The following is a 12,720-nucleotide window of genomic DNA, read 5'->3' on the forward strand; positions in this document are numbered from 1 at the left end:
CGTTTGCTGCACTTTTCGAATGCTAATGGCTAATACGAGTCGGATGCAATTTCAGAATGCACGGGGATACCGCCACTTGGCAACGACGCACAATGTAGACACTATTCTAATCCGCGGCGGATTCTCAGCGAATTTTAGTGCAATGTATTTCTGTGCGGTGCGTGCCAAATGATTCGGTGGTTAACGCTTAACCACCGTTTATTAAAAGTAATATGTACGTAAATTTTACTGAATTCTCTCACATTTTTGAAGTTACAGGATTAAATATATTGATAACTAAATTAGTTAAGTAAAGGTTAATTCCGAGTAAAATATATTTGTTGTCGAACGAGAATATAATATTTAATTATTTATTTTCAATCTTAAAAAGCTTAATTTTAAAAAATCTGAAATTAAAAAATTTTAAATAGAAGAACTTTTGTAATATGAATTTCGTAATATAACTTTTACAATAAAAAAACGTGAAGAGTTTCCATTTTAATGTTATCTATACATTTCTCTCTCTCTCTCTCTCTCTCTCTCTCTCTCTCTTTCTCTCTCTCTCTTTCTCTCTCCCTATTATTATAGTTATTGATTAAAATATGAACGATACGCACATAATTATATATATATTATATTTTTTTGCAAAACATTGCATGTTTTGCAAAGTACCCTAATGTCGGTTACTTTACGTTTTTTTCGCCGATAGACTCGGGGAGATGTCTATTTTGGTTGTGCACAGCAGACTCGTTAGACTATCACGTTGCAGCAAAAGCGGAGACGAGAAGGTATAGGCGAGTTCGGCACGGCAGAGTAGAGTTAAGAAGATTAGGAGAGTGGTCAGCGAAGCTTCAGCTAACGCCATTACGATTAAGAATGCTTCATTATGTACGAGCTGACCGATTATGGCCGTTGACCGCGCTACAACAGAGCTACCTTGTACCATATCGAGTAGTAGTTCGTTAAACATCGAGGATGAGAGTCTATTATGCAATTAACCCACGTCGAAGAGCACTCTCTTCCTTTATTCCTTTTTCGACGACTATATCTCCCGCTCTTTTTTCCGCGTACCCGTTACAGTGCCCATTCGGCACACGGATTATATTATGATACAACATTTCTCTCTCACTGAACTTTTCTATATTTTTATAATTATTATATGCATTTCACATTTATATGTGTGTATAAGATATTCTGGAATTGACATGAAATAAATGCAAGCGATAAAGAATTTATGTGAAATTTGAAGTCAGTTTCAATCAACGAAAATGTCTCAGAGGCAATATCTTGAGGAAATATATAATAAAACAACAATTGTTACAAAATTTCAAGCGGGCTTTAAAAATATTAATTAAATATGCGCGATCTCATTTAATCAATTTTTAAAGCAAATTTATCGATACATTGTGATATGAATCACGGATAGGCTCTCTTTAACACAGCCGTCCCCTCTAGGCCATTAATTATATTAACACTAATACAAAATCCGTGTTTTATACGCGTGTCCGCGCGAGTGGAAACATTTTAATTGATAGGCTGTCCCCGGGGGGAAAGTTGCAAAAAAGAGTGCCACACCGCTAATTTCCGTCCTTGTCTAATACTTCTGACCGCTCCTTTATAACCTTTTTTCTCGTTTCTCGTTGCCGTCAGACGCGAAAAGGTGCAGGAAGCTTGGCGGCTACATAGACGAGGAAACAGGGATATCACGATGTGACGATGTACTCGAAGAAGGATGCACCTGTGGGAGAGAAAGTTCGAATGAAAAACGATGCGAAAGGGGGATGAAGAGATTCGTTGCGAAGGAGGATCGACGAGAGACCGATGCTAATTTACTGCGTATTACGCGAGGTTTACACCACCCACCCCTCGCTCTTTTCAAACCTTTATGACTCTCTCTCTCTCTCTCTCTCTCTCTCTCTTTCCACTTGCAACCAACTACCTGTCTCCATTTCTACCTGCGCGAAAGAAGCAAAAGGCAGCTTTCATGGTCTCGTCATCAACCTACTTGAATGCGACGACTATCCTGAGATTTCTTCCCTACGCTTCCGATGCCAAAAGAACTTCGCGCAGAGTTTTTTATATTATGAAGCAGTAATTCTTCAAATTGAGAGAACGATATGGAGAAGGAGTTTCATGATGCAACTTAAATTTTCGAATGCTGATACGGCGATACGATATCTTTAATAAATCGTTGGTTTCTCATAATACAATCTCTCTCATAATACAATCGATATGATGCAAACAAAATTCATTTATGTAAAATTATAATTAACTTGCCGTGAAAATAGATAACAAAATATAATTTTAATAAGTTATATAACAGTCTAATTTAATGATAAAAAAAATGATTTTTTTACCTCTAAATAAGAAAAAAGATTATATTTATGTTTTAATAAACTATAACATCAAATTTTGACTTACTTTGACTCGAGATTAATGACATTTAAGTAGACATTACCACTGTGGAGAAAAATCGATACGATAAGTTTTCGGATCTTGTCAAATTATTTTTGTAACACCTTATATATCCAGTGTGAATGCTCGCTACGATTGTACAAGTGTATGAATCGACGTGATAAAGAACGCGGCGTTACGATGATGCACTCGGTGTACGCGAGAGCTTCGAGAACGTGAGGCGAACGCTGATTGAGAGGCGCTGCCTAGCAACTGGTGTCCTCGCAACCTTTTTCCCTCCCTTCTTCTCTTCTCCCCTTTCTCCTCTACCCTCTTCTCTCTCTCTCTCTCTCTCTCTCTCTCTCTCTCTCTCTCTCTCTCTCTCTCTCTTTCTCTCTCTTTCTCTCTCTTTCCATCGTCATCTCGTTGCAACCCTCTTTGCGTGTTGCCGTTCATCCCCCTGCCAGTTCCGCAGTCCCGACGTCAGTCCCGTTTTCAGATCTGTAAAACGAACTGTAAATGCGTCCACGAATTCACGATACACCTTTCCTCTTTACGCGCAAGCGATACAAATTCTCGGATAGGGCAAACGCACCCTTATTGACAATTTAGACGGTATTTGTAGTAAAATGATCGAGTAGTCCATTAGACGTAATGTGTTAATATGTGATTGAAACATGTGACGCTTTTGCATTATTATACTATAGAATGACTCGGATTTCATTTTTATTTCTCTCTCATGCTCTCTATATAATTGTTAATTGTTATTTCAAATATAATTATTTTATATATTAATATAATCCAGTTGTGCACATATATAAATACACACTCGTACAATAAAGTAATATAAAAACAGATTTTTCAAAAATATTTCACCTTTATTTTAATTTATAAGTTATAGTTATAATTAATAGTTATAATTAAAGCGTTTAATCGAATTGATAATTATTCGTTTCCTATTATTGTAATATTATTGTCATTTGCAAGCATTTTTCTTTTATTAATTTAAAACAGTATATTTTTTATACATTGTCGATGGTATTGGAGAAGTTCAAAGCATTCGAAGTAAGTTCATCCATTACGCAGTTCATCCATTACGTTATCCGATGCCGATTTTTTCCGTCGGTGTTTACTTTTCCGCCCCGCACTTTTCGCTGCACTGAATCAGTATTTTTCGACGTGCGCACATGTTTTGCGTCGCGAATGTTCATTTTAATAATTAGATAAAACGCGCGAATTAAAAGTAATTAAAATGGATCCCGGCGAACATGGCCGCGCATTCGACAGAGATTAATAACGATTGATGCTACACTTGTAATCATAATTAAGTATGGATGAATCATATTCGCCGCAGGAATGCAATAACGTTTTGTGTAATGGAGATGGCAAAGTTGATTGGAACATATTTGATGGATTTTACGTGCTTCGCTGATTGGAGCGGGCTATGAGCTCGCGAACGAAAATTGTATGTTTCCCTCGTACAATGGGAATCCAAATTCATAATTCTTCCGATTAATGCGCATTATCGTCGAAACTCGTCAAAATTCCGAGATGCAAGAGTAAAATATTCAGAACCGAAAGTACGATTGAGCGTATGTGTCGACGATAGCAGCGAGACGAGAGCTTCTCAGATATTTATAATAACATTAATATATGATAGTACTATGAAGTTATAATAGAGACATGTTTTATTAATTTGCATTATTGAAAAAAATTTCATGAGCAAACGTCATTAAGAACGCTATTAAACATTATTTTTGCATTTTATATGCATATTTCTTGCATTTCTTTTCATTCCTTTTGGATTGTAGTACCTAATTTCTGATTTTTAAAATTTTTCATTAAATGTTTTAATAATAACGAATAGTTTATTTAAAGTACAGTTTTATATTTCTAAGAAGCAAATATTTAAGTAAAAGAAAGTAACTTTTCTAATAAAAAGATATTTTTAAATACTAAATTTATTTATTAATTGTGTTGTAAAATATATATAATCCTCTATTTCTACGTTTGTAATTGTACATTTTGTATGTAATAAAAATTTTATTCTTTAGAGGTAATTATAATATTCTATACATGTTTTATAATAATTATAATACTAAAATTTTCTCTCTCTCTCTCTCTCTCTCTCTCTCTCTGTCTGTTTCTTTTTTTTTTTATGATAATAGTCTAGTCGACCAGATATGTGTAAATTCATAAAAAAACTTGAACATGCTCGGCAAATAGAGAAGCAAATTAGCACGTACGAATTCATGTCTAACTTTATTACCATTATTCATGAATCGTGACATAGATTTTTGTAATGTGCCACCGAGTATGTGAAAGTTTTTACGATTCAGGCCGGATTTCTTGTCTCACGTGCCGCACCGGTATTATTTTCTCGCCTGCACTACGTGTAAGGGTGGGCTTGTGTAGGTGAAGAAAGGTCGCCCCTCGAGGGTAGGTAGGTCGAACCCGAAGAGTGCCACTGCGATGGTCGGAGGAAGGTAAAAGGTAGAGGGTAAGGGATGTCACACTTGTTGCTCCTTCCTGAAACCCCTCGTTCGCGTTGTGTTGGTACACCAGTCTTTACAGGCGAAAACACGCTCATTCTCGTTGGCTACGTTTGACTCTCTGTATGTGTTTGCGGGGTTGCGCGATTTATGCAACCACAATTCCCCGAAAAGAACCGCGCGTCCCCTAATGAATCCGTTAAATTCGATTACGATTTAAAGGTGCTCCTACGCGGTTTCGCACACTTTATGAAACCACTTCGGAGCGGAACACTTAGTTGACTGTATTAACGATGATTGGAACCAGTTATTCTGTCCAACAAGTCCAATAGACGAAATAGAATGCCGCAAAACGCAATAAATTATAATTTAAATATAAATTGTCTCATTTCACGTTAAATTTTAGTCATATTTTCGAAACTTAAGTTTCTATAAAGCAAATTTATATTTTGAGATTTCGATATTTTTACCTGTTTCTCTTAATTTAATTTTATAGATTGATTCTGATATGGCAAGATATTAATGATGACATGACCTATACAAATATAATAATTCACGATTGCATCCGTGATTATGAAAATTAAATCACTTATCTGATTTTATCTCTGTACGATACCATATTTGATGATATCTTTGTTTTGACTTTTCATTTTATGCATATTAAAAAAATAATCTTTAATAATTTAGAAAAGTGATTTAGAAATTTACTTAAATTATATAACTTTATCATATTAATTTTTCTTAACATTAATAGTACCATCCGATATTAATGGAATTGAACCATCTGCCAATGTGTCTATGGCTAAAAATAGAGAAAATAATAAAATAGTTGCTGTACCTACAATCTTATGGTATATTTTGTTAACACAATCGTATCATATAATCGAATCATGGGCTTTTAAATTCGTGAGTAGGCCACTTCGATAATTTAGCAGAATATCAATCAATATCCGTATTTCGATCGACTGCATTCCTATTATCGGGAAAGATCTAACAGAGCGATTACGGAGTCCTTCGACGGCGTACAGTTGTAATTCACTGTAGATCCGCCGGTTTCAAGCATTTAATACATTACTGCGCGCGCGAATATGTCGTAGGCGAGCGCGGTATATTCGCAGACGAGAGCTCTGGTATCGGCGGCTAATGAATTTCATTTGGCTCGTCGCGCTCGGCGTGGCGCGGCTCAGCGCGACGGAGAGAGAGAGAGCGAGTGATGCGATCGAGTGATGCGATCGAGCGAGCGAGCGAGCGAGTGAGCGGGCGAGCGGGCGAACGAACGCGAAGCGGGGCGCAAATTACTACGGGCGCAAGGCGCGCAGGAAATTTAATCGGGCTTAATTACTGCCTGGGCTCTTCCGCAGCGCCGTCGATAATCGACTAAAACATGTCGAATCGGTCAATTCGATGCCGAGATACGCGGATATATCCGCAATATACCAGAGCGACGTGCGCGTTGCACCTCTCTCGCGCGTTGATCGGCGCATATTAAATTAATCGCAAGCCTCCCAGGAGAGAGGGGCGAAAAAGGGTTGCAGTGTGAGAGAGAGAAAGAGAGAGAGAGAGAGAGAGAGAGAAAGAGAGAGCGCGAGAGCGAGAGAGGAAGATGGAACGTATTGTAGGTAGCTATCTGTCGTATCGGTGACAGTACTTGCACCGGTGCGTCTCTCTAACTGCGGCGTGTCACGCGAAGTGCGCGCGCCGCAGCTGCTATCCGTAAATTGATCAGCCCTCCATTTTCTATCCCTGCAATTGCACTTGTCAATCTAGAGTTAGAAAAGCGCGAAACGTTGGCGATCATGCCGGCCGATAGACGGATAATTATGAATTCGTTTGGGGCGTCGTCGCTGCGAACGTATTAGTGGATTAGTGCAGTTGCAGCACACACGATGAGAAAGAAGGGTGGAATTTAGATTTAGACAAATGTCTATCATGTTCATGAATTTATTACGAAGATATGATCGTTGTAGTAAGTTTATGACACACGTGAGGTAAAGATATTTCCAGTAAAACAGTAGCGAATTATTAACAACGATGGAATATATATCACTGATTGAAAACTGTTTTATTTGAGAGAGAGAGAGAGAGAGAGAGAGATTTTCTGGAAAATATATTATTATATTTGTGAGTGATAGGTATTTAATACATGTGATAAGAAGAATAATGCTATGTAACGCTATATATAATGAATAAAATCGACTAATAAAGATATCGCAAAACCTTAATTACCTTTTTCACCATTAATTATTAATTGTTAGTGAAAAATCTAGAAATTAAATTAGGGATTATTGATTATCGAGTTAGGATCGAGCTAATTTGCGTGGGCGAATTTCCTTCCTCGATGGGAAATTAATTTCCATGCTTTCAAAGCCAGAACAGCCGTCTTAATGGCTGCAAAATTTGAATAATGACTGTGTTTTGAGCACTTCACCTGTCGAAGGAACTTTTCCCTCTTGTTTCATGAATCCCGGTTGGTGGCTTATCCCTTTATCCTTGAAAAATCTCGATGATCCCAACGTAATGAGCCAAAGGAGCCCGTTGCGACCGTTAATTTCCCGACGGCCGAAAACGGCAATTAATCAGGCTTTGCTTCATCGGATTGTTTCGCACCGTTTTGCACACCCTTCTTCTTTTACCGCCTCCGTCGAATTTCCGAGATAATTTTTCACGAATTTAATCTTTGCCTTCTCCTCTTTCTTCCCCGTACTCGTGTAGCGTCATGGCAGTCGACATTCTTACCTCACTTGTTTTCGATCTTAGTCGACCCTTGATTAACGATAATTTAATCACATTAATCACCGCTGATATTACAACTATAAAAAGCTATAAAGTGTGCAAGCTTTCTGACTTACATAATTTAAAGTGATATATTTATATAGGTAAATCATGTTTGACATTAATCTTGGAATAGAACGGAATAAAACAAATTACATTCCAATTTAAATTATTTTAACTTATTTTATTCCAACGAATTATTGCATCTGTTTAAATGTCAGATTTGGCAAATTGGTATCGGCTTTAAGGAGGTATGTTCGCGGGTCAGTGACATTAGAATTGTAGCGATGAATTGTAGTGATAATAAGGTGCGTTGTTTTGTCGGGTTTCGGTCCAATCGCAACGCGAACGCATAATATTTTTTCAGAGCGCCCACTTTTATAATGTCACTCCGAGGAATCCGATAGTCCTTGCTTCGCCGAATGAAACGGTACGCCGGGGGGTCTAGGTATTTATCCGTGGTGCATAAGCAACTACTGACGTGCGATCGCGCTTTGAACACGCGTGCACAAGCACGTCGGTTCCTTTTTCGCCGCGTAATTGAATACGCCGAGCTGACTGAACGTGATATCGCCGATAACGGGAGGTTACGGATTGCGCAGCGCGTATATTCCCTTAATGAAAACAAATCGTCTTCCACATCGCCACCGCTACCGCAACCCGTCTCCGCGAAATTTCACTCTGAATCGTATTACTACCAGCGGCAGTATGCATTTCCTTCTTTTCTCTTTTCCTTTTTTTGTTTTTTTTTTTGTTTTTCGTTTATCGACTGCTACTCTGCAGTTCCAGAATCGCGGCTTGAAACATCGTAATTCTTCGTTGAAAATCCTCAGCCTCTCGACGCTTTTGTATCGAAATATTCGAAATAAATATCAATAGTCAAATTTACGAATGTCAAATTATTTTTGGGAAAAATAAAAAGCAAAAAGTAAAAATTAACGTCAGAATTACATTAATATTTTTACATTTTTACTCTTCTGCAAGCAAAATTTATAGTTTTCTTCATGTCAATTCTTAATTTGCGTTATTAATTCGGCGTCCGCCGAAATACCGTGTAATACCATCAATTGGAAGATATCTAAAAACTAGACGTTACGAAAATTTAGCTTATAAAAAATTACATTTTGCGAAGTCACACGAGAGCTCATGAATGCATGTTCAACAACATTATTCGAAATAAATGAGGGAAAAAGAAATGTTGTGAATGATGATTGGTGCCGGCAGATCGATATTACATGTCAAGAATTGATATCTGCTGCATTAATATTTGTCGCGCCTATAATCAGCCATCAGAAACTAAGATAATTAATGTCAGTGCGGATTCATGTCGATAACGTTTCAGTAAATTATTTGACGCGCGGTCTGCCGTGTCATCCGTACGCTAATCGTCGAGCTTTGTTATAAAACCATGAGATCCCGCATAATTAATGACGATCAATCGTTACCGCCGTTACGAGGCGAGCGTCGCGCGACGGCATGTTTTATTCAGCGGTCGCCTAATCGACAGGTTAACGGCGGGGAGGGGAGGAATGGGGGAATTAACGAGGTTAACGCTACAGTTTTAATCGAGCAATTAGCGATGACGTTAATCGTGATTTAGGGACGGGTCGCACGCAGGTGAGCCGCCGCCAACTACGCCAAGGCTCGCTACACATAATTCAACAGGTGGGTAGTGCGAGGTAGGCTTAGGAGGGTCCTAGCCGCGTCAGCTTCCTCGACTGAATTACCTACCTATCTATCTACCTACCTATCTACCTATCTACCTACCTACCTACCTATCTACCCCTTGTCGCTACCCTCTTTATCCCCGCCCCGCCATTCGCTCGAATTCGATCTTCGTTTGCCTTCCTTTTCGAGCGAAGAGCCGCACTTCCGTGCATCTGCCTTTTCCGAACTATCATATGAGCTCACAAATTTATGTTATTTTGAACTTGATTTATATATTTAATTTAACAAACAATTAAATAATCGAACAATTAAGATGATACAGATGAAGATACCTGAAATTAATAAATTAAAGAATTCCAATTAGTTTTTAATTAGTTTTAATTAATTTTAGTTTAAGTAAAATCAAATTTATAAAAGAACCTGTGAACAGAATCTTGAACTTTCCATTTAAGATCATCTTAATTTTGTCTAAAATTAATTTTAAAATTTGGTTTTTTATTCAGGAATCTTCAAAGAGTATTTCTGATAGGGTATTTTTTTGTTTAAGCGCAGAAGTCATTATTGAAAATGAAATATGAAACAATTTACAACTATTCTGTAAATTAATGAGCATAAACGAGAGGAGAAAGAGAACGAGCGAGAAGAAAATGGGTAAATCTAATATGAAGAACACATACAAAGAAAAAAGGACGAATTAATAGGAATTCCTGGATAACGCTTTCTGAACGAGCGATGAACGGGACGTCAATGCCTTAGTATAACGGATATCATACTGACGACTATAAAAATTAAATCGGCTAACTTTCGGCCCCACAATGTCGGACGACCAATGGCGAAAATATACGCGGTGCGAGGGAACGACAAACCTTTATTACTTTCCGTGATGGTTTCCGCATCGATGCCGCGGAATGGGCGCTTAAATTAACGCACGAAATCGTTTCCATCGATTAGCGCGATCGGATTGCACGGACTGTGTCTAGGATAGTGTTCCGGCATAATGATTTACATTTTTATAGAGTTAACGAATAACTTAGATCTTTAGATTTTATGTGCCAATATAATTGCTATATCTCATACTCTATATGATATAGGACGTTCAACATAAATCCCATGCGACTTGAATATTTTAATAACGTACTCTGGAATAAGTTTAATTAGAACCGGTTAATATGAAAGTTCTAATACGGAAATATCAAATTATTTTTGAATGATAAGCAATCAAAATTGACAAATGATATCACGCAAAATCTCGCACGCCTAATCCCATAATTACCGATCTGTCATTGGTTATTGATTTGCTCAGTTCTAATGACACTTTTACTATTCAAATGATTTTGGCTTTTGGCTTCTTATGTATATAAATATTATGTATATTAAGAGCAATCAAGTAATATTGACAAGTTGATTATTAATTGTTACAAGTAGATAATTTAATTTCGTGCATTAGATTACTTAAGAAATATCGTTCTTTCTATTTTTTTTTATATCTTTTAAAATACATTTAATATAGTGTTACATAATTATATCTATCAGTTTTTTAATAATAGAATATTGATAATAGCCTTGTCACATAGGTAACGAAGATATCGAAAAGATGTTCACATTTAACTATCCTTTTTGTTTCTGAAGTGCGTAGCTGTAATATTTTTGTTTCTGAAGTGCGTCGATAAACTCATGACAATTTAATCAGTGAATAAAGAAATATTTATTTTGATCTCATTTGTTATCTTATTTTATTATAAAAATAAATAATTAAAATAAACCTCTCTTTTATTAATATTTTATTATCTATCTTTCTATTATTAAATTAAATGTAATATTTATATTTACACACACACACACACACACACACACACATATATATATATATATATATATACAAAAAATATTTCTGAGTATTGTTCTGAGTATTTCTTATTATTTTATATATTTAATTTTGGGATGAGATATAGCAAAAATAAACTTCAAATTCCATTAGTAAATTATTTGAAAAGAGATAGAAAGAAAAATGAAATAACACAGTTAAATATTCACAATTACTTTCTATTGAATTTTATAAATATTTTAGTTGTACTTTTATTTCATATAAATATATGCATAATTTTATTCTAATTCTCATCATTTCAAAAATATGAAACATCATGAAAGAATTATTTATGCCTACGACTTGCTCTTATAATTTTAGATAATTAATATATCTTATGATTAGTATTTTATTTTACAACAACATATCAAAAATATTAGTATAAAATAAATTGACAGATAATTGTATATTCTGTGTGATTATTTTAAGATCAAATATTTTTTTTAATATTAATTTATCTTAATTTATTTTGAGGCAGTGGACCTTTGAAATATTACATCTTATCTTTAATATTTGTATATTTGTGATACGTATATCTGATATGCGTATCAGATGCAATTCTCTCTCAGATTCATTACCTCGGATTAAAATAAAATATAATTTAGTACTCACCGTTACAACAACATAATAATACACAATTGATCTGTCAAACACGATTATATCCAGATATTAAAATTATGTTCAAAATAATTAGAAGAAGAATTTTTGCGGGCTTAAAATGATTACAAATAATTGACACTGCAAGAGACAAATACCAAATAAGAAATTAAACTTATCTCTTGTTTGCTCCGCTGTCACCTCTTCAAGTTTTCTTCTTTCTTGTTGCTTTCTCTTGTTGCTTTTTTCATAATACTCCATGCGCGAAAATACACACGCCCAAATACACTCACACACAATAACACATACTAATAATTAAAATACAATTAATCATACGTGGTATGTTGCACGATACCTTCCTACTTTAATTATACGCGACATGCACTTTGTAATATCTCATGTATAATATCGCGAAAAAAGTATAATCGTATCGAAATATTTGAAAATAGCAACTTTGATACGTGATATAACGCGATTAATAAAGCCGAGCTAATAACTAATAAAATAAAGACGCAATAAATCGTCCGAAAATATCAATCAAAATTCAGAATGTGCATGCGATACATTTTGAACGTACAAAATCCCGTACCAAATCCCGCGAAATACACGCATTATTGATAAAGTTCGATGTATCACAGTTTCCTGTTTCTTGAATTATTCGCGATTCAGCAATTCGGGTATTAATTCATGCGCTCGATCCAAAAATAAAGGACAATTTTCGGTAAAATTGACGAAAAATTTCAAAGCGCGATAGGAGATATTTTCGAAACTAGGCACTCTGAAAAAGATATTGTAATTATTCACGAACACGTTATGAAAAAAATAATAATTTATTACTCTCCTCTATCTCAAATGAAACAAATCGCGCGAAGTATCGATAAGTAGCCATCATCTCAATATCTTTACGAGAGCTATGAGTTAATTGTGAGAATTTATTTTAGTTTATGATAGTTT

The 12,720-nt window shown here is 35.7% G+C and overlaps 1 protein-coding gene across 2 annotated transcripts in view; it reads left to right on the forward strand.

The window, feature by feature from the left end:
- LOC148937469 (forkhead box protein O-like) overlaps window positions 1-7,069 on the forward strand; it is a 78,970-nt gene extending 71,901 nt beyond the window's left edge. For both annotated transcript variants that reach the window (XM_089073247.1, XM_089073248.1), the window contains one exon: window positions 1,630-7,069. Coding sequence is in view for 1 of the 2 variants with exons in the window: in XM_089073248.1 (XP_088929374.1) it covers window positions 1,630-1,665 (36 nt within the window). In the remaining variant the exon portion in view is untranslated. The remainder of the gene's footprint in view (window positions 1-1,629) is intronic.
- The last annotated feature ends 5,651 nt before the right edge of the window (window positions 7,070-12,720 follow it).

This window comes from Pogonomyrmex barbatus, unplaced genomic scaffold (genome assembly GCF_055798465.1).
Source record: "Pogonomyrmex barbatus isolate J1 unplaced genomic scaffold, ASM5579846v1 scaffold14, whole genome shotgun sequence".
Taxonomy (NCBI): Eukaryota; Metazoa; Arthropoda; class Insecta; order Hymenoptera; family Formicidae; genus Pogonomyrmex; species Pogonomyrmex barbatus.